At 48.9% G+C, this 26,052-nt stretch overlaps 1 protein-coding gene across 4 annotated transcripts in view; it reads right to left on the reverse strand.

Moving 5' to 3' along the window:
• IQSEC1 (IQ motif and Sec7 domain 1) overlaps positions 1 to 26,052 on the reverse strand; it is a 137,602-nt gene that overhangs the window by 72,815 nt on the left and 38,735 nt on the right. The window contains exon 1 of one of the 4 annotated variants that reach the window (XM_006085754.3): positions 5,652 to 5,945. The exons of 2 other annotated variants lie outside the window; for them this stretch is intronic. In XM_006085754.3, the coding sequence (XP_006085816.1) occupies positions 5,652 to 5,716 (65 nt within the window). In that variant the 5' untranslated portion in view covers positions 5,717 to 5,945. Of the gene's footprint in view, positions 1 to 5,651; positions 5,947 to 26,052 lie in introns of those variants that run through there. One more of the 4 variants, XM_006085749.3, reaches the window with a different exon arrangement.

Consider the following 26,052-nt stretch of genomic DNA (forward strand, 5'->3'; position numbering starts at 1 on the left):
ACCCTGGGCCCTTCAAATGCTCCCCTCCCCCACCCATTCCTATCTGCCTCCATCTCTTTTAACCACTGGCCTTTGTCCCTAAGCTTAAAAAAGAGATACCCCACTCCCCATCTAGCAACAATAATTTCCCTAAACAAAGTAACACCATCGGAGTTCCAAACACAGTTCAACCCTCTCAGCTCTAAAGTACTAACTAAAAGCCATCCATCTATCAGGTGTTTCCTCTGCTATTTGTGCATTCTGTGTGTATTAACCCAATCTTCACAACAACTCCACGAGCTGCTATACCAGCACCCATGCTACAAATGGAGGAACCGAGGCACAGAAAGTCTAAGGAACATGCCCAAGATCATATAGCGTGTGAGGATCATAGAGCATGTGAGGATCAAAGCTGGGGTCAGGGTTGTTGGCAGCCTGGCTACAGAATCTGCCCCCTTAACTATCCTCCCTCATCAAATGACGACAAGGGTCATGAAGCTCATCTATATTCGTAGATGTGGAAACTGAGGCCCAGAAAGAGGATATTAGGAGATGACTGATGTCAGCACTTCTGGGGAGGCCACATGTCAACAGTTCACTGTAGCCAGTCCTGCCCATGCCTCTCCAAGAGGTTTCCTGTCTCTGGAGAGAAAGACCCTTCAAAGCTTAGTAATAATCAGGATAAATAAGAACAATTACAATGATTATAACTAACATTTATTGAGTGCTTGCTATAATACAATAGAGCAACATTTTAAATGTTTCACGTGCACTAAGACATTTAATCCTTACACCATCTAACCTCCTGGCCAGAAACAGAGAAACAAACACCATTTGGAGAGAAAGCATTCATACTGGCAAACAGATTCCAATCCAGCCTGGAACCCAAACTAGCCACTCACTAACTAGCTGGTGACTTTCCAAATTTTCCAGGTTACTGATGCTCCTTCTCCCCTCCCATGGGATCAAGTTCAGCAGCCCGTATGCATGCATGTCCCCTAATGACATCAAAGGCCCTGGCCTTGGGTTTTCTCACCAGGGTCTCATAATGAGTCAGCTTTTGTTCCCAAGACTCTGCTCCACACTGAGGCTGGCCTGTGGCAAGCGTGCTACCTCAAAATGCTGCAAGTGCTCAGAACCAAAGGGCACTGTCTCAGAATCTCACTGCAGTGTTTCAGGAAGCCACTCTTGGGGGTCTATGGGGTCTTGCAAGACACCGGTGAGGTCAGAGAGCTCAGGGGATACCAAATTTGGAAAATATTTTGGGAATCCTGACACCATGGGATACCAAACACCTGTTCTGTGGCTTGGGAAAGGTGCAAAAGGCTCCATTTATAATGGTGACATATTTTTCTAAAGATTATTTAACCACAGAGGAAGCAGAGCCTGGTTATGAAGAGCACAGACCCCAAAGCCAGGCCGACTGAATTCCAGCTCAAGCACTTACTGGTTGGTGACCCTGGGCAAGTCATGTAACCTTCTCCCAACCGAAAAAAATAAGGACAGCAGAAAATTGCTTTGAAAATTAAGTACTTCACACAGAGTTTACTAAATGGCAACCATTGCTATTATTATCATTACTAGAAGCCTGGTGCATGAATTCATGCACGGGTGGGGTCCCTCAGCCCGGACAGTGATCAGGGCGATTAGGGCCGAGGGAGGTTGGCCAGCAGGGGGAGGGGCCGTGGGAGGTTGGCTGGCCGGGAGGAGGGGCTGCGGGAGGTTGGCTGGCCAATCAGGGCCAGCCAGCTAGGGGGAGGGGCTGTGGGAGGTTGGCTGGCCTCGGGGAGTTGCTGCAGGAGGTTGGCCACCCCAATCGGGGCCATCAGGCCAGCCGGCCAGGGGGAGGAGGGGGAGCTACAGGAGGTTGGCTGGCCAATTGGGGCCATCCGGCTAGGGGGAGGGGCCGCAGGAGGTTGTCTTGAGCATCTTCCCCCTGGTGGTCAGTGCGCATCATAGCAATCGATCGATCGATCAGTCGCTTAGGCTTTTATATATATAGATTGCTCCAACCTTTGAACAAAAAGGAAAAACAATACTACCATAGTTTCCCACATATATACACAAGGAAGGAACTCTTGCTATGTTTCCACATCTGGGCCTTAGGTTAAATTTTAAACTGTTACCATGTTAGGAAGCCACAAACCAAGAAAATAAAATGGCAAGAATGATCCTTTCCATCAAGGAGCACAGAAGCTACAGCCACATATGAATAAAGCACAAAAAGATATTAAACTTGGATCAACTAGGACCAGGCCTCGGTCCCTCAAGGAGAGATCTTGTAAAGATCCACAAAGGCTCCAGTAAACCAGTCTTCAACTCAGAAACTAGCAAAATGGAAAGCGGAGAGGAACCACTTTTATTCAGCAATAATTTCACAAATGGGAAAAGGTGGTGTAATAGTGATGGTGGTGACAACAGCTGCCATTCTGGGTGCATCTAATATGTGCCAGACACGAGGCAAAACAGCACATCCTCCCAGGAAATAATTTTGGCCCCATTTCATGGATGACAAAATCAAGGCTCAGACAGGGGAGGCAACATACCTGAAGCCAGCTGGGAAGAGGAAGAATTGGGGTTTTATGGGACCTCAAAGCCTGTGCTCTGTGATCACAGTTTCACATTATTAACCTTGGTTCCTCTACATCTAGCTCAGTGTCTAGCACAAAGTACGCTCTCAGTAACTGTTTGCTGAGTGAATAAGAAAACAAAACAAACAGGAAAGTGCAACATTGGGCACCCTTGGGTCACAAACATCTCCCCAGAGAACAAAGCAACCCTCCAAGCTCAGGAGGGCATGTCTAATCCATGGGCTCATTCACTTGCTCACTTGGGTGGTGCCTGTCATGGGCCTAGGGCCTGGAGGGCACTCACCCAGCTGGGGTCAGCTATGCAGCCAGAAGAGTGGCAGGTCCAGGGGAACCATGCCATGTTTTCCACCACAATCACCGTAACTTTTCTCTCAGCAGCAGCTCATGCAATGGGAGCAGCCAGATTTGGTAAGGCCACAACAATAATTCTTCAAGAGCCTTAATGGCCTTTAAACTCATTATGATTTGCTTTTGAGGACAAAAAAATCACACTCAACAGCCTCTGAGCATCCTCCCCCACCACACAAATACACATTTACACAAGGGACCTGGGCCACCTCTGCAGAACTCTCCCCACGCCCCTGGCGGGATCTAAGCCCATCAGAGCTTGCCACTGTGCTTATGGGAGGGTATTCCATCATAATTCAAAGGAAATTTACAAAAGAGGAAGGAAGAAAATCCAAGGGGTTAGTGGCAGTGGGAAGAGCAGAATGCTGACTTGAATGATCGAGCCATCTGACTGAAGGCTTGGGGCTGGCCAGCTGGGCAAAGGCTTTTAGACACCCATTTTCTCAGGTACCTCTGTGAAGCAGTATTATTATTCCCTTCCACAGAGGGGGAGACTGAGGCTAAGAGGGGTGTGGTAGCTTGTACATGAGTTTGAGCAAGGATTTGAAACAAAGTCTGTTTGCCTCTCAGAGCTGCCCTTGACTCCGATTCTCCTAGCAAACCATGACCCCATGTTCCAGAGTCCAGCCAGTTAACACACACAGGCACACCAAGCTCCCACAATCCAGGGAGCCCTGTCCAATCCCTTCCAGAAACACCTATTTGAGCAGTCATCTCACTGTTTGTGCAGATGTCAGTCCTGTCCTTGTTTTTGAACTGAAGCTGTGTAAATATTAGCACAACTAGTTCAGAGTCAGACTTTTTTGAGCAAAAGCATGAAAATTCTGGCAGGGCTGGCAAGGGCCTGTTAGAGGCCCGACATCAGAACATCTGGGTTTCACTCCAGGCTCCCCTTGTAATATTCTGCCTAAGTCACTGGATTCCCTACCCAACGTGCCTATTTAGAAAGGGAGAGTAGGGAGAGACCGGGGCTCTTTAAGGCTCAAACAACAGAGCATCAGGTGCTGCACACAAGGGCTATCAGAAAAGCTTGTGCACTATACCATGAGAGGTTGTCTTGGAGTGTTACAGACTGGGGTTCTCCCAAGGTCTCTGGAGCATGCTGCATCCTTTCGGGGTTAAGAGAGGGGGAGATGGCAAGCTGGCCAGTGCAAGGAGCTCCTGACAGCCTCTGCAGACCAGAAGCTGGGCTGATTCTCTCTGGCCCTCCCTGGGCTTCCTTCAGAACCATATCCCAGGCACTAAGGAGCAAATGTGACCTAACTGTGGCGAGGCTGAAGGGTGAACTAATATGTCCCCAGCACCTAGAACAGCGACTGTACACAGCAGGCACTCAGTAAACCACAGAGCCTTGGTGCTGACAAGACTGAACACTCAAACTCCGTGTTCTCTCCTGCAATATGGGGATGCCAGTACCACAAGGACAAGAATGCAATACCAGGTGGGACAGCTGCTTAAGGCAGTGGCATGTGTGGGATATGAATATCAGGACCCTCATTCTCAGACTGATCCCCTGATTCCAGACAGCTGGCGCTGCAGCTGCAGCTTTGTTTGGCCTCCACCCCAGATGCAAGGAACAATGGTCCTTGGGAACTGCACCCACACCACCTCACATGAAGCCTCAGGCCCTGGGGTGAGGAAGAGACAGAGGGGAACATATGCATGTCCTCAGTGCAACTGTCAGCTGGTTGCAGGTGGACCTTCCCCCAGGGGGCCTGACACAAGCCAAATTAGCTTGTCAACGGCCCCCCCTCCCCCGTCCCATCTCATAACCTGTGCTCCTAGGAGGGGCCTGAAGACAGCTCAGGGGGCAGCTGTGCTGGCGAGGGGAGCAAGGAAATCAATATTCCTCACACATACACACGCTCTATCGCCATAAATATGGGCCCTTGGATGTTCAAACAGCCACCCACAGGCTGTGAAGCAGAAAAGGGTTGGTTTCTGGGACACTGCTCCCTCTCCCCTTCTCTATTCCTGATCATACCAGGCATATATGAACAAACACCCCCAATCCCACCAGCAGTCCCCTCACAGCCACAACAGTAGCCACACAGAACTCAACCTTCCTCAGTTCCAGGTGTCCCAGTGCACTCCCAGGTGGCCCTGGCTGGAGGACACCAGAACCACCTGTGCACAACACCTGAACGGGTCCCTCAGCCTTGCGCACACCCCCTGACAGAGTGGACACGTAATCCCAAGCACCAGCCTTCACAAAAACAGGCCTGCAGGACACAAGAGCAGACACCACTGGCCACACTTCCTCTCACAAGCTCCTTACCACTTGCTCTCCCGCCTCCACCAGATACCAACTCCCATCAGTTTGTCCCACGTGTGTATCCAGTCACTCATGGGCATGAACACACACACCTCCCGTCCTGGCAGCATCTGTTTCTCACACGCACAAGACTGGGTCCTGTGTCCGGCTCACCGCACGAACACAGACACGCTCCACCCGGTCTCACAGGCGTCTGTCCGGACGGTCTCGCGAACTCTCGCCCACCCATGCCCAGGGCCTCTCCGTGGCGCACACGCGCACTCCCGGCCGTCTCCAGCAAACCATCGCACAAAGCGCACGGCGCACGGCTCTCAGGAGCCCACCCTACGCGGCGCGCTGCTGGGCCGGGCCGGCGTTGCGGCGCCCCGCCCGCAGGCGACCTCCCTCAGCCCTCCCGCCGCCCTCGCTCCAGCTCCCGCCCCTCGGCCCCCCCTGCCTCAGCCCGCCCGGGCCCTTACCCGCTGTCAAGCTCCAGCTCCAGCAGAGACTGGGTCCGCTCCGAATGGCAGTGTAGGCACCACATGGTGGCTGCGGCGGGAGCTGGCGGCCCCGGCGCCCGCGGCCCAGGCCGGGCCGAGAACCGCCCACTCCGGCCAGGGGCGGCCGGATCCCGGGGCCCAGGCCGGACAACCAGGGGACCTGATCACCCGCCACGCGATCGCCTGGGCGACCACCAGTGCCTACTAGTTCCCACCGCCCCGGCCCCAAGCCGGGTACCCAGGCCGCCAAGCCCGGCCCTCCTCCTCCGCCGCCGCCGCCCCGCCCGCCGGGCGCCACGCGAGGCCGGGCCGCAGGAATGTGGCCCGGGAGGGGGCGGGGCCAGGAGGCGGGGTCGCCGGAGGGAGCGTGGGGACAAGGCAGAAAGGGGCGGGGCTGCAGGAAGGGGCGGGACTAGCAGAGCCGCAGCTGGAGGGGTGACAGGCGCAGGGGCAGGATTCTCAGGCACCAGCCTCCCCTGTTCCAGCAAGCTAGGTCCTTTTGGGGCGGGGGCGGGCTGTGTACTTCTCCAACATAGATCTCCCCAAAGTGCAAGCACAACAGGTACAAAAGCCCAAACCAGCTAACTGTAGCCTGCTCTGCTGATGGCGCCGATGTCTGCCAATCCTGTCTTGGCCTCAGTTTATAAAACTGGGCCTTTACTGTCCTAGATGGTGTAATTCTGAGGCTCTGATGCCCTTTTCCAGAGAAAGGAGTAGGTCCCATCCTGAGGCTGGGGACACCCTTTTGGGTACTTTTTGATGAGGATCTAATGGAAGCAGCTTCTTTCTCCCTAAACCCATCTAACCCCCTGCCTTCCTTCACTCAGAGATAATGTTCAGACCCCCACAGCAGGCTTAACATAACACTAATTAGTATTTTAGAGCTCTTTACTGATATTTGGTCCTCAAGACAACGTTGTAATGCAGGTGGAGCTATTATAGGTCTCATTTTTCCAGAAGAGGAAACTGAGGCTCAGCTTAAATGGGTTAACTAAGGGACTTTTCCACACCTTCTCCTCTCACAGGCTTGCTCAGTTTACCCTACTATAGGCAACCATGGCTTGCTGTTCTCAATTTGCATATTTACTTGTTTATTATCTATTCTTGGGCTTCATGAAGGCATGCATAGTGCCCAGCACTCACACTTGTGGAATACCCAAATATAGTTGGGAGATATCAAGCGGATATAGATACGATCAAAACCCCACTTGTCTTGGGCCACCCCACTTATCCTAGGCTACCCCACCCACAAGTCCATCACCTGGCGGGCCAGGCAGCTGGCAGTTCTGTGGGATTCAGGAAGTGTAGACCCACTAAAGTAGGAACATCATCTTGAGTCCTTTTCAATTTGTTTTTATTGGTTTTTTTTTAGAGAGATAGGAAGGGCTAGGGAAAGAGAGAAACATAGATCAGCTGCCTCCTGCACACTCCCTACCAGGGATGTAGCCCGAAACCCGGGTATGTGCCTGGACTGGGAATAGAAACAGTGATCTCTCCGTGCATGGGACGACCCTCAACCAACTGAGCCACACTGTTAAAAGACCATAATCCTGTCCTGCATCCCGGTTGGGTGAGGTGGGAAGAGTTGGGGGCGGGGGTGGGGGAGTAGAGGGGGCCATAACTCCACCCCAGCTTGAACTGCCTTCTAAAAATAGGCTGCAGTAAACAGCCAAGAGAATTCCCCAACCCAGCTGCTAGGGCACTCCAGACAGGCTCCAAAAGCCTCAAGACCCAATTCTTTAAGAATTCCAGGCACTTCTTCAGGGCCAGGGCCTCACCACTCACCAGACATTGTTCCAGCTGGGATTTAGAAGAAGGGTTAAATTTCACTGTTAGCGTTTGGAGCACCACAGGGTGGAGTGTCTGAAAACCAGATGCCTCCTAATTCTCTTGTCTGTTTTATCTTCCTGCTAAATGTGCCTCTTGCTTCTGCTCAGTTAACTGCCTCACAGATTAATAATTTAGCAAATTATGAGGTGAGCAAGAAAAGTTCCAGCCTGGAGAGACAGAGAAAGCCAATTTTTCTGCTGAAATGACTAAACTGGGAAGAATTCTTACATGTATCATTTGGGCAAATTGCTTAGCCTTCCGAGTCTCAATTTCCTCAACTGTAAAATGTGGCTCATCAGCCACCTCTACCCTGGCTAATTCACCTTGCCATTTAATTTAATTTATCAAGCATTTATTAGTGCTTATTCTGTGCATGTCTTCTGAGACCTCAATGAGGAGATACTGCTGTGACAAGTGTCCCCCAGTATGATGTCATGATAGTCTGGAGGAAGGAGCCTATAACTCTTCCCCATGAGAAGCTCCAAAGATAAAGGGACATTTGGACTTGACCTTGAGGGATGAGTAGGAGCCCATGTAGAGGGGTTGTAGGATACAAGAAAATCATAAAAATGTTACTTCCACTGTATTTTCCTGGGTTTCAGTCCTGAGCTGCTTGTCTTGGCCCATTTCACATGCCATAACCAAACTTTGTTCCCTCGCCCTGGTTTTTAAAAGCCTCCCATTTTCTTTCTTTTTTAAAATATGTTTTTATTGATTTCAGAGAGGAATGGAGAGAGTGAAAGAGATAGAAACATCAATGATGAGAGAGAATCATTGATTGGGTGCCTCTTGCACACCCCCAAGTGGGGATCGAGCCTGCAACCGGGCATGTGCCCTTGACCGGAACCCAGGACCCTTCAGTACACAGGCCGACACTCTATCCACTGAGCCAGACCGGCTAGGGCAAGCCTTCCATTTTCCATAGCCTCCCTGTACTCCTTGGACCAGACAAGTGGCACTCCCCCAAAGGTAAAATTTGCAGTCCCTCTCCTAGAGATGTCAGGATGAAGGCCCGCCTCCCTACATGGCTGGCTTTGAGGCCTGTGTGGTCTGCTTCTGGTTCATCTTTCCAGCTCTGTCCTTCATTATATCCCCGCTATGCACACCACACCTCCAGGAATACTAAACTTCTTTGAGACCCCTAAATTCCCCACTATGCCTGGCTCATGGTTAGGACATGGGTTTCAGCTTTCGATGTCACTTCTCCCAGAAAACCACCTCTGTCTGGCCCCTACTCCAAGTTACAAACTCCTCTGGTAAAGTACACTCTCATGTTACTCTGCAGCTGCTCTTTCGTCACACCCTTGAGCTACCATTGCCAGGGTTGGGCCTGTGTCCTTCTCTGTAGCATCCCTTATGCCTACTATGAGGCCAGGGACACAGAAGTGCCCAGCAGCTGAATATATCAAAGGTTGGTAAACGAAACCTTGACAGCCAAATTTAGTCCACTGCCTGCTTTTTTAAAATAATGTCTTTTACCTATTCATTTACATATTTTTTATGGATACTATTGTGCTATAACAGAGTTGAACAGTTACAACAGAGATGTATGGCTTGCAAAGCTTAAAATACTTATAGCTCTCCACAGAAAAATTTTGTCAACCCTGAGATAAATGAAGCTTCCCTGAAGAAGTTTCACATTGGTTCCAGCTATGCCTTGCCTTTTCAGCCAGACCACCAGTGTCCTGACTCAGGCCCCATGGACAAAACCTGGAAGAGAAGAATCAGACATCCTGGGGGAAGAAGATCATTAAAACAACAGGGTCAGGAGAGAGAACCATGATAGCAGTGTAGGTAAACGTGGGTACTCACCGCCTCCCATAATCACATCAAAATTACAACTAAAATACAGAACAACCATCATTCAGAACCACCTGAAAGCTGGCTGAATTAGAGAAGTAAAGAAGAAAGCACATTAAGACTGGTAGGAAGGGCAGAGGCATGGAATGGGTTGGTCTGACACCCACGTGTGCTGTTTTTTAATCGGGAAGAAATTATCCCTGTAGAGGCTGCCTGTGAAGAGCAAGGGGTCCTAGCCCCACACCAGACCCCCAATCCATGGTCTCAGAGCTGGGAAGAGAAGACCGCATAATTTTGGATTGTGAAAACCAGCGTGGATTGAGGCTGCTGGACATCCAAGTGTCCCTCTTAAAGGGCCAGTGCACAAACTTACTTGGACCTGTACAAACTCCAGCACCAGGAGGTATTGGGGGACCCAGACACATACGGGGAGGAACTGGATTGTCTGGAATCAGGGCAGGAACTCTAGGGCAGCTTTCTCCCAGATAGGCATGCTCGAAGGGGTCATTGTTCCTGTGCTGGGACCTCCCCTGTCCCAGGGATGACTGGCAGCCATATATGAATCTCCATCAGCCCGGAGCACACTGTTTACTCAGCCCTGGTGATTCCCTGGGAACCTGACCCATCCAATTTGCTGCCCCACCCAAGCTGTTTGCAGCAGCTTTTCCATATGAATGGCCTATCCTGGCTCAGACTTCAGACTTTGCTAAAATCTCTCAAACAAGCTGCAGTTCATGACAGGAAGCCCCAAACCTATCAATAAAAGGACCAAGACCCAACACTAGCACCAGCCTGCCTTGCTTCACATCTGGGCTTCACCTGGGTAATTCCAAACCCAATACAAATAGAAGCCATCTGCAGATTTCTCTGTAGCTCCTGCCAGGTGGCCCCAGGCAGTGGCTGACTTTGCACCTCCATGGAGACTCTAGAGCCAGGACACCCAGTGGACAGCTTCAGACCATAGCAGACTACAACTCTACACATCCACAAGCAACACACTCAAGGGGCAGACTCAGTGAAGCAAGTCCTCTCCAGAGGATGTCTCCTGCACAGCAGCTCTCCCACTATAGTCACAGCAGTCCTCACAGCTAATTGGCCTGGACGTCAATTTCTCCCAGTACACCAACAGACTCAACTACAACAAGACTGTGCACACAGCCAACACAGGGGTTCACCTAGACTACCCAACTCAGGTGACTGGGGAGGCTGAGCCACTGGGCCCTACAGGATACCTACTACACAAGGCCACTCTACCAATTCCAGGAAACATAGCAGCTTTACCTAATACATAGAAACAAACAGAGGGAAGCAAACAAAATACAGAGACAAAGAAACATGTTACAAATGAAAGAAATGGAAGAAAGCAAACTACTAGATACAGAGTTCAAAACAATGATTATAAGGTTACTCAAGGATCTTCATGAGAGCTTCAAGGGACTTAGTGAGACTTTCAAGGATCTTAGTGAGAATGTCAAAGACATGAAAAAGGACCAGTCAGAAATTAAGCATAGTTTACGTCCATACCACCCTGAATGCGCCCGATCTCATCTGATCTCGGAAGCTAAGCAGGGTCGGGCCTGGTTAGTACTTGGATTGGAGGAATTAAGCATACACTAACTGAAATAAAGAATAATTTACAGGGATTCAACAGTAGAGTAGAGGATTCTGAGAATCAAATCAATGATTTGAAATATGAGGAAGCAAAAAACACCCAATCAGAAGAGCAAAAAGAAAAAAGAATAAGAAAATATGAAGATAGTCTAAGAAGCCTTTGAGATAACTTTAAGCATACCAACATTCACATTATGGGGGTGCCAGAAGGAGAGAGAGCACGAAAGGTATTGAAAACCTATTTGAAGATTCAGGGGAGAAACCAAGATGGCGGCATAGGTTAACGCAAGAGTTTGCTGACTCGAACAACCACTTCAAAAATACAACTAAAAGACGGAACGGACATCATCCAGAACCACAGGAAGGCTGGCTGAGTGGAAGTTCTACAACTAGGAGGAACCGAGAATCAGAGGAGGCGAAGTGCTGAAGTAAAATACTAAGGTGCGGAGTGCGCGCGGCGTGGGCTGGTGGCTGAGGGCGCGGTTGTCTGTTTCAATCCGGAGGGAGCCTCAGACTCTGAGCTCCAGATCCGGGCGAGTCTCTAGGGACCCAGACTCAAACGGGAGAAGCAGGACTGTCTGGCTACGGTCCCTCCGAGGTTTGCAGCGGTTGCTGGGACAGAGAGGCAGAGCCCCTGGGGACCGACTGAGAGCAGCCATAACTGCTTCCTCCTCCGCCCTGTTGATCCCGTGGGACCCGCACCGCCCAAGCCCTGCACAGAGGCATTTGCCGGATAGCCTCAGGCAAAGGCTAGATTAGCACCTCCCTAGAGGACACAAGTTCTTCCACTGCAGACACAGCTGATTATCACAGCCAGTCAGCCTGGAGGTCAAATCCCTCTAGTATTAACTACAACAATCAAGGCTTAACTACAACAAGACAGCGCACAAAGACCACTAGGGGGTGTACCAAGAAAGCGTAAAAAATGCGGAGTCAAAGAAACAGGACAAAACTATCAAGGGAGGATATTGAGTTCAGAACCACACTTTTGAGGTCTCTCAAGAGGCTTCTAGAGTCTGTCGATAAACTTGATGAGATGTACAGGAAATCTAATGAGACCCTCGATGGTGTGATAAAGGACCATCTAGAAAGTAAGCATACACTGACTGAAATAAAGAATATTATACAGACTCCCAAAAGCAGACCAGAGGAGCGCAAGAATCAAGTCAAAGATTTGAAATGCGAAGAAGCAAAAAACACCCAACCAGAAAAGCAAAATGAAAAAAGAACCCAAAAATACGAAGATAGTGTAAGGAGCCTCTGGGACAGCTTCAAACGTACCAACATCAGAATTATAGGGGTACCAGAAGATGAGAGAGAGCAAGATATTGAAAACCTATTTGAAGAAATAATGACAGAAAACTTCCCCCACCTGGTGAAAGAAATAGACTTACAGGTCCAGGAAGCGCAGAGAACCCCAAACAAAAGGAATCCAAAGAGGACCACACCAAGACACACCATAATTAAAATGCCAAGAGCAAAAGACAAAGAGAGAATCTTAAAAGCAGCAAGAGAAAGACAGTCAGTTACCTACAAGGGAATACCCATACGACTGTCAGCTGATTTCTCAACAGAAACTTTGCAGGCCAGAAGGGAGCGGCAAGAAATATTCAAAGTGATGAATACCAAGAACCTACAACCAAGATTACTTTATCCAGCAAAGCTATCATTCAGAATTGAAGGTCAGATAAAGAGCTTCACAGATAAGGAAAAGCTAAAGGAGTTCATCACCACCAAACCAGTATTATATGAAATGCTGAAAGGTATCCTCTAAGAAGAGGAAGAAGAAAAAGCTAAAGATACAAATTATGAACAACAAATATGCATCTATCAACAAGTGAATCTAAGAATCAAGTGAATAAATAACCTGATGCACAGAATGAACTGGTGATTATAATAGAATCAGGGACATAGAAAGGGAATGGACTGACTATTCTTGGGGGGAAAGGGGGTGTGGGAGATGCGGGAAGAGACTGGACAAAAATCGTGCACCTATGGATGAGGACAGTGGGTGGGGAGTGAGGGCGGAGGGTGGGGTGGGAGATGGAAGGAGGGGAGTTATGGGGGAAAAAAAGAGGAACAAATGTAATAATCTGAACAATAAAGATTTAATTAAAAAAAAAAAAAGAAAACCTATTTGAAGAAATAATGACAAAAAACTTCCCCTACCTGGTGAAAGAAATAGACTTACAAGCCCAGGAAGTGCAGAGTCCCAAACAAGAGGAACCCAAAGAGGCCTGCACCAAGACACATCATAATTAAAATGCCAAGAGTTACAAAGAGAGAATCTTAAAAGCAGTAAGAGAATAGCAGTTAGTTATCTACAATGGAGTGCCATACAGCTGTCAGTCTATTTCTCAACAGAAATTTTGCATGCCAGAAGGGAGTGGCAAGAAATATTCAAAGTGATGAAAAGCAAGGACCTACAACCAAGATTACTCTACCCAGCAGAGCTATCATTTGGAATTGAAGGTCAGATGAAGAGCTTCACAGATGGCCTGCTGGCATGGCTCAGTGGTTGAATGTCAACCTATGAACCAGGAGATCATGGTTCAATTCCTGGTCAGGCCATATGCCCTTGTTGCAAGCTCGATACCCAGTGTGGGGCATGCAGGAGGCAGCCAATGAATGATTCTCTCTCATCATTGATTTTTCTTTCTTTCTTTTTTTTTCTTTAGAGAGAGTGGAAGAGAGAGGGAAAGACAGAAACATTGATGTGAAAGAAACACTTCAATTGGTTGCCTCCTGCACAAGCCCCAACCAGGGCCCGCGCCAGGGAGGAGCCTGCAACCAAGGTACGTGCCCTTGACCTGAATCAAACCTGGGACCCTTGAGTCCGCAGGCCGGCGCTCTATCCACTGAGCCAAACTGGTTAGGGGTCATCATTGATGTTTCTATCTCTCTCCCATCCTTTCTGAAATAAATAAAAAAATAAATTTTTTTAAAAAGAGCTTTTCAGACAAGAAAAAGCTAAAGGAGTTCATCACCAGCAAAGCAGTATTACATGAAATGTTGAAAGGTATTCTTTAAGAAGAGGAAGAAGAAGATGGAGGAGGGGGAGGCGGAAGAGGAGGAGGAGGAGAAGGAGAAGGAGAAGGAGAAGGAGAAGGAGAAGGAGAAGGAGAAGAAGAAGAAGGAGAAAGAACAATAAAATGGCAATAAATACATATCTATAAACTATTGAATATAAAGATAAACTAACAAGATATCTAATAAACAAAATAAACTAGTGAATAAAATAGAATCAGAGGTATGGAAACATGGAACAAATTGACGAATCTCAGAGAGAAGGGGGAAGAGGGGTTGGAAGAGATTAACCAAAGATCTTATATGCATATATGCATTACCTATGGACACAGACAATAGGATGGTAAAGGCCTGGGGCAGGGTGGGAACCAGGTGGAAGGGGACAATGGGGGGGAAAAAGAGGGATATATGAAATACTCTCAACAATAAAGATTTTAATAATAATAATAATAATAATAAGTAGTAGTAGTAGTAGTAGTAGTTGTAGTAGTTGGTAGCTACATCAGGATGAAATAAAAATAAAATAAAACAACAGGGTCAGGCCAGGTGACCTTCAGACAAGATGGACACAAGATAGTACAATTCACTATTAGGAACAAATCCTACAAACTATCTACCCATGTGCACAAAGAGTTAGGTCCAAGGATTTAGTTGTTTGTAACAGCAGAATACAGAGGAGGAAACACACAATGTCCCTCAATGGGGACTGACTAAGTAAACTGTGGTACTTAAATGGAGTACTATGTTTAAATGATGGCGGCAGCATCATACACACTTATGGGAAAAGATCTGAGACATAACATTGACATTGAAAGTACAGAAAATGTGAAATGTATTTACAATAAGATATATAGAACACTAGTGCATATATAGGGTAATGTAAGTGTAGACTATTTCTTAAAGGGGACCCAAGAAACAGGTACAAGGCTTGCCTCTGGGAAGAGAAGCTGGGGGTTCCAGAGATTCCTGGAAATGGGCCCCTGCCCTCTAAGTTGGAGGTCTAGGTAGAACAGAGTGGGAAGGAGGAAGGAAGACTTTTCACTTTATGCCCTTGCATAGTGTTCAAATTTTTAAATAAGTGTTTATTACCATAAGAAAAAAAGGCCAGTGAAATAAATAAATAAATAAATAAATAAATAAATAAATAACAGTAATCCAAGGGATTAGAAGTCTTCTGACATCTTATAGCATTTTCTAGGAGACTCTGAAGCCTGCCAGAGCCAGTCCACAAATACCTGAATTCCAGACTAAACCTAAACTGCCTATGGCCACTACAATTTCCTTGTCTTTCGAGCAGGCTGTGTCTTACTGGCAGCTGTAAAAATCAATTACATTTGCATTATGATCCATTCCAGCTTTCCTCTCTGTGTCTATGGGTCATTAATATGTTATTCTTCATAGCAGTGAAACAAACATCCCTGTATCACAGCCAGAATGTTGGGTCTAGGAGGAAGCTCTGTGATACCCCTCCTGCCCAACCCCTTATTTGTCAGACAGGGAAAGTGAGACCCAGAGAGATGAAGGGATGAACGCTGACAATGACTGACCCAGGCGACCTGCCTCCCAGGCTACAGTGGCCCCTGATGGGATGGCACCACAGGAACATGGACAGTTTAGCATACAACCGGCTATGGGTTCCACACAGAACGGAACTTATTCGTATGAATGTTGGATGCTGTAAAAAAAACTGGGGACAGCTGTGCAGAACATGGAACTCTCTAGTGTGACATCTCAGGAAAGCTAGTCAGTCCTCAGAAGAGAAATTATCCAGATAAATAAAGCTTACCTCATTAAGTGCCAAGTTACCTTTTCAATTTCAATCATTTTTAATAGAAACCACTTGCAAATCATGGACTTCTCTGATCTTACTAAACAAAGTAAACTAAATGACATTGGCATAACTTAGTTTGGAGGTTGAGGGTTGTTTACCCGAAGTGGACAATATGGCCTTTTACCTGCTCAAGCATCACCTGGGTTGTCATCCAGCGCCTCACTCTCTTTCTAGCCTCATTCCCAGATACCTTCCCTACAATATAGCTCCTCCCAATATGCACCAGGCACTTTCCCACCCCAGTGCCTTTGCTTTTGCTGTTTCCAATTCCTGGGTTGCTTTCTTCATCTGCTCTGCAACCTCCTACTCAACCTTCAAAGATCAACCCAAATATCACCTTCTCTGATGCCTCCCTAGTGTCTCCACCCCCCAGCCAGAGTGAGAACCCTTTACCCAGACTGTGGGAAACCTCAAAGGCAGGGACAATGACTCTCCATCTACTCTCCACCCACTCATCCAAGTAGGGCTCTGACTCTGCCACTGCTTCATGTAACTGGCCTGGTTGCAGACATCTGTCACAGCACCTGGGGGATTGAGTCCCCACCACAAACAACTCAATAGCACTGGGGTTGGCCAAGGCCTGGACCATGACAGTGAGGTGAAAGTGGCCTTAATGTTAGCGTATCCTAGAGCTTTAGAGCCAGAAGGAGTCACCATTACACAGTGCTGCCCTCCCATTATTCAGATGAGGAACCTGAGGCTTAGAGAATGGGGAGCCCTTCCCCAAGTCATGCTGGGGCACAGCCAAGAACTGGTCATCAGACTTCCTTTCCATAGCTCCCTCACAACTGCTCTGACAAAGGAAGCCGTAGAGACAGGGAACCAGCATGGTTTGAGATGCAAGGAGGCTATTTTCCTCTGGTTTTTAAATGAACAATGAAAATTAGGTGCCGTTGTTATTATGCCAACAATTGACAAATGGATTAATATAGCCTGTGAGGGGATGGGAAAGACCCTCAGAGAAAGGCTGCAATAACAGGATGACGGTTAGGACACAGGGTCCAATGCAAGGAGAAACAAAACCCCACACTGGATAGGGATAGGGTGGCTCTATGGGAGCTCTGAAAAACCGAGCATGTGACTGACCAAGTGAACATAAGAGCCAGGAATGATACCTCCTCAAGAAGGCCTCCTAGCCTGGATCACCAGAGCCGACATGCTCCAGGAACCCATTGCCCATGGCAACCCCTGCCACATAGAGGGTGTTGGTTTGTTATAAGAGTGTAGGAAGATGGTGATGGTGGCCACAGGTCAGAATGTGCTCATGGAATCCCTCCACAGTTTGGCCCTCACTATAGGCACAGCCCATCCCCCTGCTGGGCCCAACTGAGTGAGTTGGACTGCTTGTCCAGTAGTCCAGGGGGGCAGGGCCAGTGGAGAACAGAACTGTGGCTTCTGTTTGAGCTATGAGTCTATTAAAGTATATGGGAAATGCTCATTTGCAGGTCTTATAGGATTCAAGGGACTTGACAACATCAGAAAGAAATGTAGAAGCAAAAAACTGAACTGCTGCCTTCACCCTGATCCCCACCCTCCCCAAATCACACTGTCATCAACTTCCCATCAGGGTACCCTGCCACCCCCAAGATAAAATCAAAAGTGCCCCCACTTGAGCCTCTCATACTCAACCCTCCTTTCCCTGGCTGGTGGCACAAGAAAGTCACTGCCAGATCCCCAGGAAGGAAAAGGTAAGATCCACAATACTTACTCTGAGTGGGGTCAGCCCTCCCTCAGGGACAGCTCCAAGAAAATGGCTCTGGGCTGTTCCAGAGCTGCTCCTCTGTGCCCATTCTCTCTGCATGACATGGAGCCCAGGCTGCCCCAGTTCTCTGCCCCAAACGGAAGAGGAAGGCCTGTGCCCAGCAGTCCTGGACAGACATCCTTCTCCATCGCCCATGTGACCACAGGCAAGTTACTCAGCTTCCCGGGGCCTCCATGCCTTTACCCACAAAGCGGGGACAGACCTTCCTTGTAGGAGTGGTGTGAGGCTTGGCAATGACACTTGTAACTGCCTAGCCAGGGCTGGGCACCTAGGAGGCATTCAGAGCCTGGCAGTCCCTTTCTCCTATTCCACTGTGGCCCCTGTGCCTCACACCAGAGCTGATGCACAACAAAGTGCCTCTGCAACCAGATGCTGTGCCCTAGAGTGGGGCCTGGCCAAGACAGCGGCAAAGCCCAGCTCCCTTGCACCTGGTGTGTGAACTTCCATCTTGGCGAAATGCACTAGTCTTTCTGAGCCTCCTTTCTCGCCTCCCTGCTTCTTCCTTAACTCCAGGGGTTGTTACCTGTCTCAGTCATGATCCTCTCCCACAGAGCACATACTCTGAATCAGGCACTTTACAGAACTGATTGAATTTAATTCTCGAAAACCCTCTCTTTTACAGATAAACTAAGGCTCAGAGTTTAGTAACTTAGCTAAGGACATCAGGTAGTGCCTGGATGATAGGGATTTGAGCACAGGCCCATTTGGCCCCAACCATGAATGTGTTATGTTCATAACATGGCTCTGCCTCTTCTTCCCCTACACAAGGTACTTCTTGAATGCAGACTCTGTGATGAATGCTTCACATGTGCCACTTCATGTGAGGCTCCCAGTGACCTTCTAAGGTCAGTGCTACCCCTATCATCCTCATCCTATCATCCAGAAAAAGAAAAGGGGGGCACTTTGACCTCCACTGTCCACACTCAGTCAACTCCTAGGACCCGGGTCACAAATCCTGATTCCCTTTCTAGGGAATGCCCTACTTCCCCTCTGGCATGGAGTACAGCTGGGGAGAAGTGGGAGGGGAATAGCAGCAACCACCAGGTATGGACTCAAGGCTTCTGCAAGCTCTGCTAAGGCTGCCTTAGAGGCCCAGGTGGGGTCAAATCAGGGAGGCAGCCCTTGCCTTGGCCCCTTCTCTTCCCCAGCTGCCTGTGCCTGCTTCTCCATTCCTTCCTCAACAAACCAGTTCCAGGGCTGAGCCCACTCTCAGAGTGTCCCTTGCTATGAAACCCTTTGGGAGCTCGGGACCAGGGATGAACTGAGTTCTATGTTTCCAAGCATCAACTCCCAGGCCTAAAGCCTCCACCCTCCAGGGCTCTAAGATGCGCACACTCGCTGTCACTTCCTTCAAGGGACCTCCCTGGACCTCCCCAGGTGAGGCACACCCCCATCCTCTTGATCTCATTTTACTCCCTTTATTTTATTTTTTATTTTTTATTTTTTTATTGCTTAAAGTATTACAAAGGGTATTACATATGTGTCCTTTCCCCCCCGCCCTTGACAATCATTTTACTCCCTTTAAAGCCCATCTCACAGCCTATATTTTTATCTTGCTTAAGTACTTGGTAACTTATTTCCTGTCTGACTCTTCTATCAGAATGAAGCTCTGTGAAGGAGGGGACTTTGTTCACCACTGTATCCCAGTACCCAGGTAGCGCTGGTGTACAGTAGGTGCTCAATAAATGTAAGATAAATGAATGAATCCTGTTGAACCGGATTCATTATGGCTCAGGGACAAACACAGGGGTGGTGCAAGACTTGTGAGCCAGGAAGGGAACAGAAGACCCCATTCCTGATCTCCATTCTCACCCTTGTCTTATTCAATCTGAGCTAACACCCTTCTTCATACGCCATAGTTTCTGAAAGGGCCAGGTGAAAATGTTTTTCAAAAACACTGATTCTTATCTCCACTACTTACAGGAACCTGTCAGCTAAAGGTTTTATTTAAAAAACAACACTGACACCCTTTGGCAAAGCAAATGAACATCCTTCATATATTTGGTTTCTTTCCTAGTAGCTTTGCTTAAACTGGAGCCAGTCTGCATTAAAGGGAGTGAGAAAACTGAGGAAACCTAGAAAAACAGAGAGAGAAAGCTGCGAGGGCTTGCCCTGGTACAGAGACCCCATCTGGCTGTCGCTGATTCAGTCGCCTGGCAGGGCTTGGTCCACATTCTAAGGGGCTGTTAGGGAAGTGGCCTGCTGACTCTTAAGTAGTGCCTTCATATCACAGAACAGCTACCATGGGGTGCCAAGCCAAGGCCCCAGTCGGCCTCTGCTTTAATGAATAGTTGTGTTCATTTATAATAAGTGCTGGGGATGCCTGTTTTGCGAATGGATGCCACTAAGTGCTCCTAAAGCAACAGTTTCTCTTAAATGGCTTAAATATCCTCTGTGTAGTCTTCTTTATGTGATTGATTTAAACAATGCTCTCCCAGTGGGAGTGGCTTCAACCAGCCTGACCTGACTCCCCTGGTTTGGAACTAAAGGAAGCGGGGTACATGTGACATCTTATTCATTATTTAAATAAGTCTATAACTGAGAACATGTGCATCCCTAAATGTGTTCAACAACTCTCCTCCCCACCCCCCTTAATTACCTCCCACTATGTGTCAGGACTTGACTAGGTGTCTCAGAGGATGCAGGGAGAAATCAGATGTGGGACCCATGCTTTGGAGGCTCCGTGGGCCAGGGAACGGGGACAACTCACAGTTGATGGTGCCAGCCCTGTTGCCACACAAGTTCACATAATCCTACAGCAGCTCTACGAGGTGGGTTTGTGTCTCACTTTATCATGGAGGCCCTGAAGCCCAGGGAGGGCATGTAATTTGCACAGATACACAACCCATTAATGTTGGAGCCGAGATTAGAACCCAGGTACACTGACACTCAGCCTATGATCTTTCCACTCCATCAGTGTTTCTTAAAGTGTGGTCACAGGAGCAGCAGCAGCCACAGTCCCAGCTGGGAGTCATTAGAAATGCAAATTCTGATGCCTCCTATGCTTTGAGAATCTCTGCAATCCTGGGAGCAACTTGGGTCACATGCAGGAATGACTGAGAGGTGGTGGAGTAGCTGTCAGGGAAGGGAAGAGGTGACAGCTGTCTTGGTATTTGTGGCATGAACGAGAATTCTCTGGGTGGCCTAGGAGAAGGGCACTGCAGGTACAGGGAATGGCATGGGCAAAGGCTTCGGTAGCTTGGAAAAATATAATTATAGTTCTGCAAATATGTGGAACCTGAAGTGTGAGGCCAGAGGATGAAGTAGTGGCTTCATTCTGTGGGTGTGTATATGGTGGGTGACAGCTGGCAGAGTGGCCTGGCTAGTTTTCCTGAGGACCACATAGCACTGTATACCAACTCCTTAATGGGAAACTTTATATCTGCCACATCAATGAAACGCCAGCCTCATTGAGCATAAATTGAATTGTCCCAAAAATACATTCATGGAAACAATTATGAAATACGGCTTGGATTCTGTTCTCAGCAGGTCTGTGCTTGAGGACCTGTCGGTTTAAAACAGAGATTACAAGTATGGAGAATTGATGTTACAGAGGCAGCATAAAACAGAATAGGGATGCTTTCTAGGGAACGAGATATAAGATGCATTGCTAAGTGAAAAAAGTAAGGTGAAGAATGCTGTATTTGGGTAAAAATAAAGATGGGGAAGAGTACACACACAATAATAATAATACTGTATATGCATAAAATATCTCTGGGGGAACTGGGACAGGGCTAGGAGAGTGGCTCACTGTTCGCTGTGTAGATTATTGAACCATGTGATTATATTATTGTCTATAAAATAATAAAATATAATTAAGCCTTTTTTGAGTGATAAAGAGGTGTTAAAGACATGTGAAGCCAGAACTTCATAATCTGCGTTTCACTGACTGGAGGCTGCAGAGGGGAGATCTGGACCCAAGCACTCCCCTGCAAAGATTGGTTTTACCCAGCTGTCCCTGGTCAAGTTTAGTGGCAATTTAGATAGGCTTAAAAAGATAGCTCAGGGCACAGCTGATGGAGTAGTCCTTGGAGGGGATGAAAGACGGCATGGTGGCAACTGCAGGCTGGAGCCACCAAACCAGCAGTCCGGTTGCTGGCTCAGGGTGTGGGTGAAGAACAGGGGAAAGCTTAGCCCGGCCTGGGCCTGACCAGAGCAGTCCCCAAGCCCACTTCTCAATGGGCTGGTCCCTGCTATTCTGTCCCATCTGCCATTGCTGGGGCGGCTGGCGCCACCTGTGGCCCCACTGGAGAACTGCAGTCTGGCCTTTCCATGCCCAAGACAACCAGCAGACTAGGTGGTGCCCCAGCCTGGGGTCAGGTGCCCAGAGGGTGGTGGCTGAGCCAGCCTCTGTATCCTACACTAAGTTTCTTCATTCAAGCTTCCTTCTTCCTGCCTGCACAACCTAGGACACACTCCTCCCCAACCCTCATTATTGTATAGAGGGAGGGCAGCGGGGTCAGGAATCCGAGTCTGGACTCAAACCCAATTTCACAGACATTTCAATCTAACAAAATGCCACTGCCCTGCTTCAAACCTCGGCTCCTCACTGCTTAAGAAACAAGCACCTGCTCTACTGGTTTGGCTCAGTGGATAGAGCACCAGCCTGTGGACTGAAGGGTCCCAGGTTCGATTCCAGTCAAGGGCACATGCCCGGGTTATGGGCTCGATCCCCAGTGGGGGGCATGCAGAAAGCAGCCAAATCAACGATTCTCTGTCACCATTGATGTTTCTATCTCTCCCTCTCCCTTCCTCTTTGAAATCAATAAAAAATATATTTAAAAATATAAAAGAGAAAAAGAAACAAGCACCAAACTCCCTGCCATTCCCACAAGACCCTGTGGATTTGGCCTCTGCCTGCCTCTGCTCTTCCCACTCTGCTATAGCCTCATATTCAGCAAATTGGCTCCTGCCCCTGGGCCTTCGCATTTACTGTTTCCTCTGCCTGGTACACCCACCTCTCTCTTTTCACCTACTTAACCCTGACTTTACTTTCACACCTCAGCTCCTCCAGGAAAGCCTTGCCTCACCTTTTCAGGCGCACTGAACAAAGCCTCCCAGCACATGGTCGACACTGCTCATGGGAGCTTTTCCCTCTCTTTCCCCGGACAGCTTCATGAGGATAAGGTTCATGTCTGTTGTACTCACCATTTATTTCCAGCCCCAGTGCAGTGCCTGGCCCATACTAGGAGTTCAAGAAATAGTTGTGGGTGAAATTAATGATGTGCAGTTCATGGGAGTCTCTGCCCTTAAATCAACATGCCTTCATAAATACAGTGCTCACTTCCCAAGGGGCCAGGCACTGAGGTAAGGGCCCTTCATACTTGAGCTCTGGGGGATATTAACAGACTAGAGGCCCGGTGCATGAAAATTCATGTACTGGAGTGGGGGGGGGGGGTTCCTCAGCCCGGCCTGCCCCTCTTACAGTCCGGGAGCCCTCAGGGGTGGGAGGCGACCTGGCCTTCAGGGGAAGGTGATGCCCCCATAACACCTCTGCTGCTGCCACTGCTGGCAGGTCAAGCCTCAGCCGGCTCTGGTTACCTGAGCCTTGGGCTGGCCCTGGGCGGCTGGGGGGCTGAGGGGACTGGGGGATTCCGGAAGCAGGTGGGCCCGGCCTTGCCGCATGCCTGCCAACCCAGCAGGGCTAAGGGGACTAGGCGCCGCCATCTTGTGGCTGTGGGCGCCAGGCGGGGCAGTCAGTTAGCATATCCCTCCTTATTGGCTGTGGGTGCCGCCATCTTTGTGATGGCATGAGGGTCAATTAGCATATTCCCTCTTTATTAGATAGGATGATAAGGTGCAGAGGTACCCTGACCAGGAGTAGACATTCAGGAAGATCTAGAGCTGAGATGTGGACCTAGATATAATTTGAGCCAAGCCATTCCTAGGCCCTAAGCCCAGGCATACAGCCTAATTCCTTCTGAGGATTCACCTGGCTGGGTCTACTTAAGTTGTGCACACAGATGCACAACAGAGAGGGGTGGAGTTCTCCTTTCCCTGAGATTACCAGCAGGAGCTTGGAGGGAGATTTTGGAAAACTGGGTACAGGAAGACCACATAAGTGGAAAGGAGACCCCCATGCCCAGGCACCTCTCCTTTGCCAGTGAGCACTCAAGGCTGGTTCCACCACCAGCATTCAGGACCCCTGCTTGTGAATCTATAAAGGGCGCCCTTTTCTGGTGAACACAGCCTTTCAGGCCCACAGATGGCAAGAGTGCATTCTTCTTTGCTCACTGCTCTTAGACAGCATGCAACCTGAACAACTGTTCGATGGAAGCACCTGGGGCTCTGCCCCACTGGGCACTGGTGACTGTGACCCTGGGTCCCAGCCATTCTCCCAACATCAAGGGGGCAGGGACCCCTTCTGGTGAGGCCTCGTAGTCATGCATGCAGGACCTGTGGCCACATATAGCCACCTGCCACTTTCTTTTTTCAGACCCTGGGAGAGATTTTTGTGGCACAGATAAGGCACCAGCAGGTCCAGGAGTCACAAGGCCTTCCAAGAAAATGTCAACATAACTTAACACTGACTAGTTGCCTCATGGGAACCATCAAAGCTTAACAGGAAGGCAGCAAAACCCCCAGCTCACGTCATGGATTTTAGCCCAGGTGGGACGGGTGATGTGTCGCTTGCTTGGGTCCTCAAGGAGACAGACCCTCAGTCCTCTCACTGAGGCCACCATATGCCCTGGGCTTCTGCACTGAGTCAGGAACTAGGAAGAGCCCAGGGTTGGCTCAAGGTCACCCAATGGCCAGCTGGCAGCCAGAATGGGCCTGAGCTGGGTCCCCAGGCTCCACCCACGATCCAGAACCAGATCTGCTGGAGTGAGGAGGAGGAGCTGGTCTCCAACTTGGGCTTTTACTGGGCACAGAGGGACCATTCTTTGCTGCTCAACAGTCCCCCTATTTGCCCCGTGCTAGGCTGAAGCTTCCCTCAAGCCCTGCTCATGAGAAAAATCTGGTGCCAGCGTCCACAAATATGTGTGCCTTCTGGAAGGAAGCAGCAGCTCAGGCTCTGGCCCAGTGGGTGGATTTAAAGGTCCAGAAGGAAGTCACAGGTTGGAGGCAGAGCAAGCTAATGGGTGTTTTATTTAAAACTAGAGGCCTGGTTCATGAAATTTGTGCACGGGGGTAGGGAGGTCCCTCAGCCCGGCCTGCACCCTCTCGAAATCCTGGACATCCCTCTCACAATCTGGGACGCTGGCCCCTAACTGCTCGCCTGCCTGCCTGATTGCCCCTAATCACTCTACCTGACTGCCTGATCGCCCCTAATCACTCTGCCTGACTGCCTGATGGCCCCTAACCACTCTACCTGCCTGCCTGATCACCCCTAACTGCCTCTTCTTGCCTGATCACCCCTAACCACTTCTGCCTGCCTGCCTGATTGCCCCTAATCGCCTCTGCCTGCCTGATCATCCCTAACCACTCTGCCTGCCTGATTGCCCCTAACTGCCTCTGACTGCCTGATCACCTCTAACCACCTCTGCCTGCCTGATCACCCCTAAGCACTCTGCCTGCCTGATCACCTCTAACCACCTCTGCCTGCCTGATCGCCCCTAAGCACTCTGCCTGTCTGATCACCCCTAACCTCCTTGCCTGCCTGATCACCCCTAAGCACTCTGCCTGCCTGATCGCCCCTAACCACTCACTGGGGGGCTGCCGGCCAGGATGAGGGGCTGTGGTCATTCTGGTCTCTGGTCGTTCTGGTTGTTCCACCATTTCAGTCACTGGGCTTTTATTATATAGAATACAATGGGGATACACACACACACACACACACACACACACACACACACACACATACTAGAAACCCGATGCACGAAATTCATGCAAGGGACTCAGCCCTCGCAGCCCCGGCTTCATCTGGAAGGTCCGGTCTAATTAGCATATTACACTTTTAATATATATACTGAGTGGCCAGATTATTATGACCACCTGACGTTTGTAGGCAAATTAGCTATAATTTTGTGCTGAAGTTGCTAGAGGGCCAGACCATTATAAATGTCTGAATAGCACAATATACCTAAGTATTGTTGCTGATCAAGTTCATCCTATCATGTTGATGGCGTATCCCAAAGGAGATGGCTTCTTCCAACAAGACAATGCGCCATGCCATGGTGCTCGTATTGTGCAGGAGTAGTTTCAAGAACATGAGGGAGACTTTACCTTGCTTAGGTGGCCCCCACAATCACCAGATCTCAATCCAATTGAGCATTTGTGGGACGAAGTTAAAAGAGCCATCAGACAGCTGGTTCTACAACCATCAAATCTCACAGAACTGGACAGTGCTATTCATCAGGCATGGTGTCAGATTCCTCACATTACCTTTCAACATCTCGTGGAGTCAATGCCAAGAAGAACCGCTGCAGTATTGAAGGCAAAAGGTGGCCCAATGAAGTACTGATGGGGTGGTCATAATAATCTGGCCGGTCAAAATAATCTGGCCACTCAGTGTGTATATATAATATAAATGTATACATAACTTTGAATAATTATAAAGGCAGTGTTTATTAAAATAC

The sequence above is a fragment of the Myotis lucifugus genome, unplaced genomic scaffold (assembly GCF_000147115.1).
Source record: "Myotis lucifugus unplaced genomic scaffold, Myoluc2.0 scaffold_21, whole genome shotgun sequence".
Lineage (NCBI taxonomy): Eukaryota > Metazoa > Chordata > Mammalia > Chiroptera > Vespertilionidae > Myotis > Myotis lucifugus.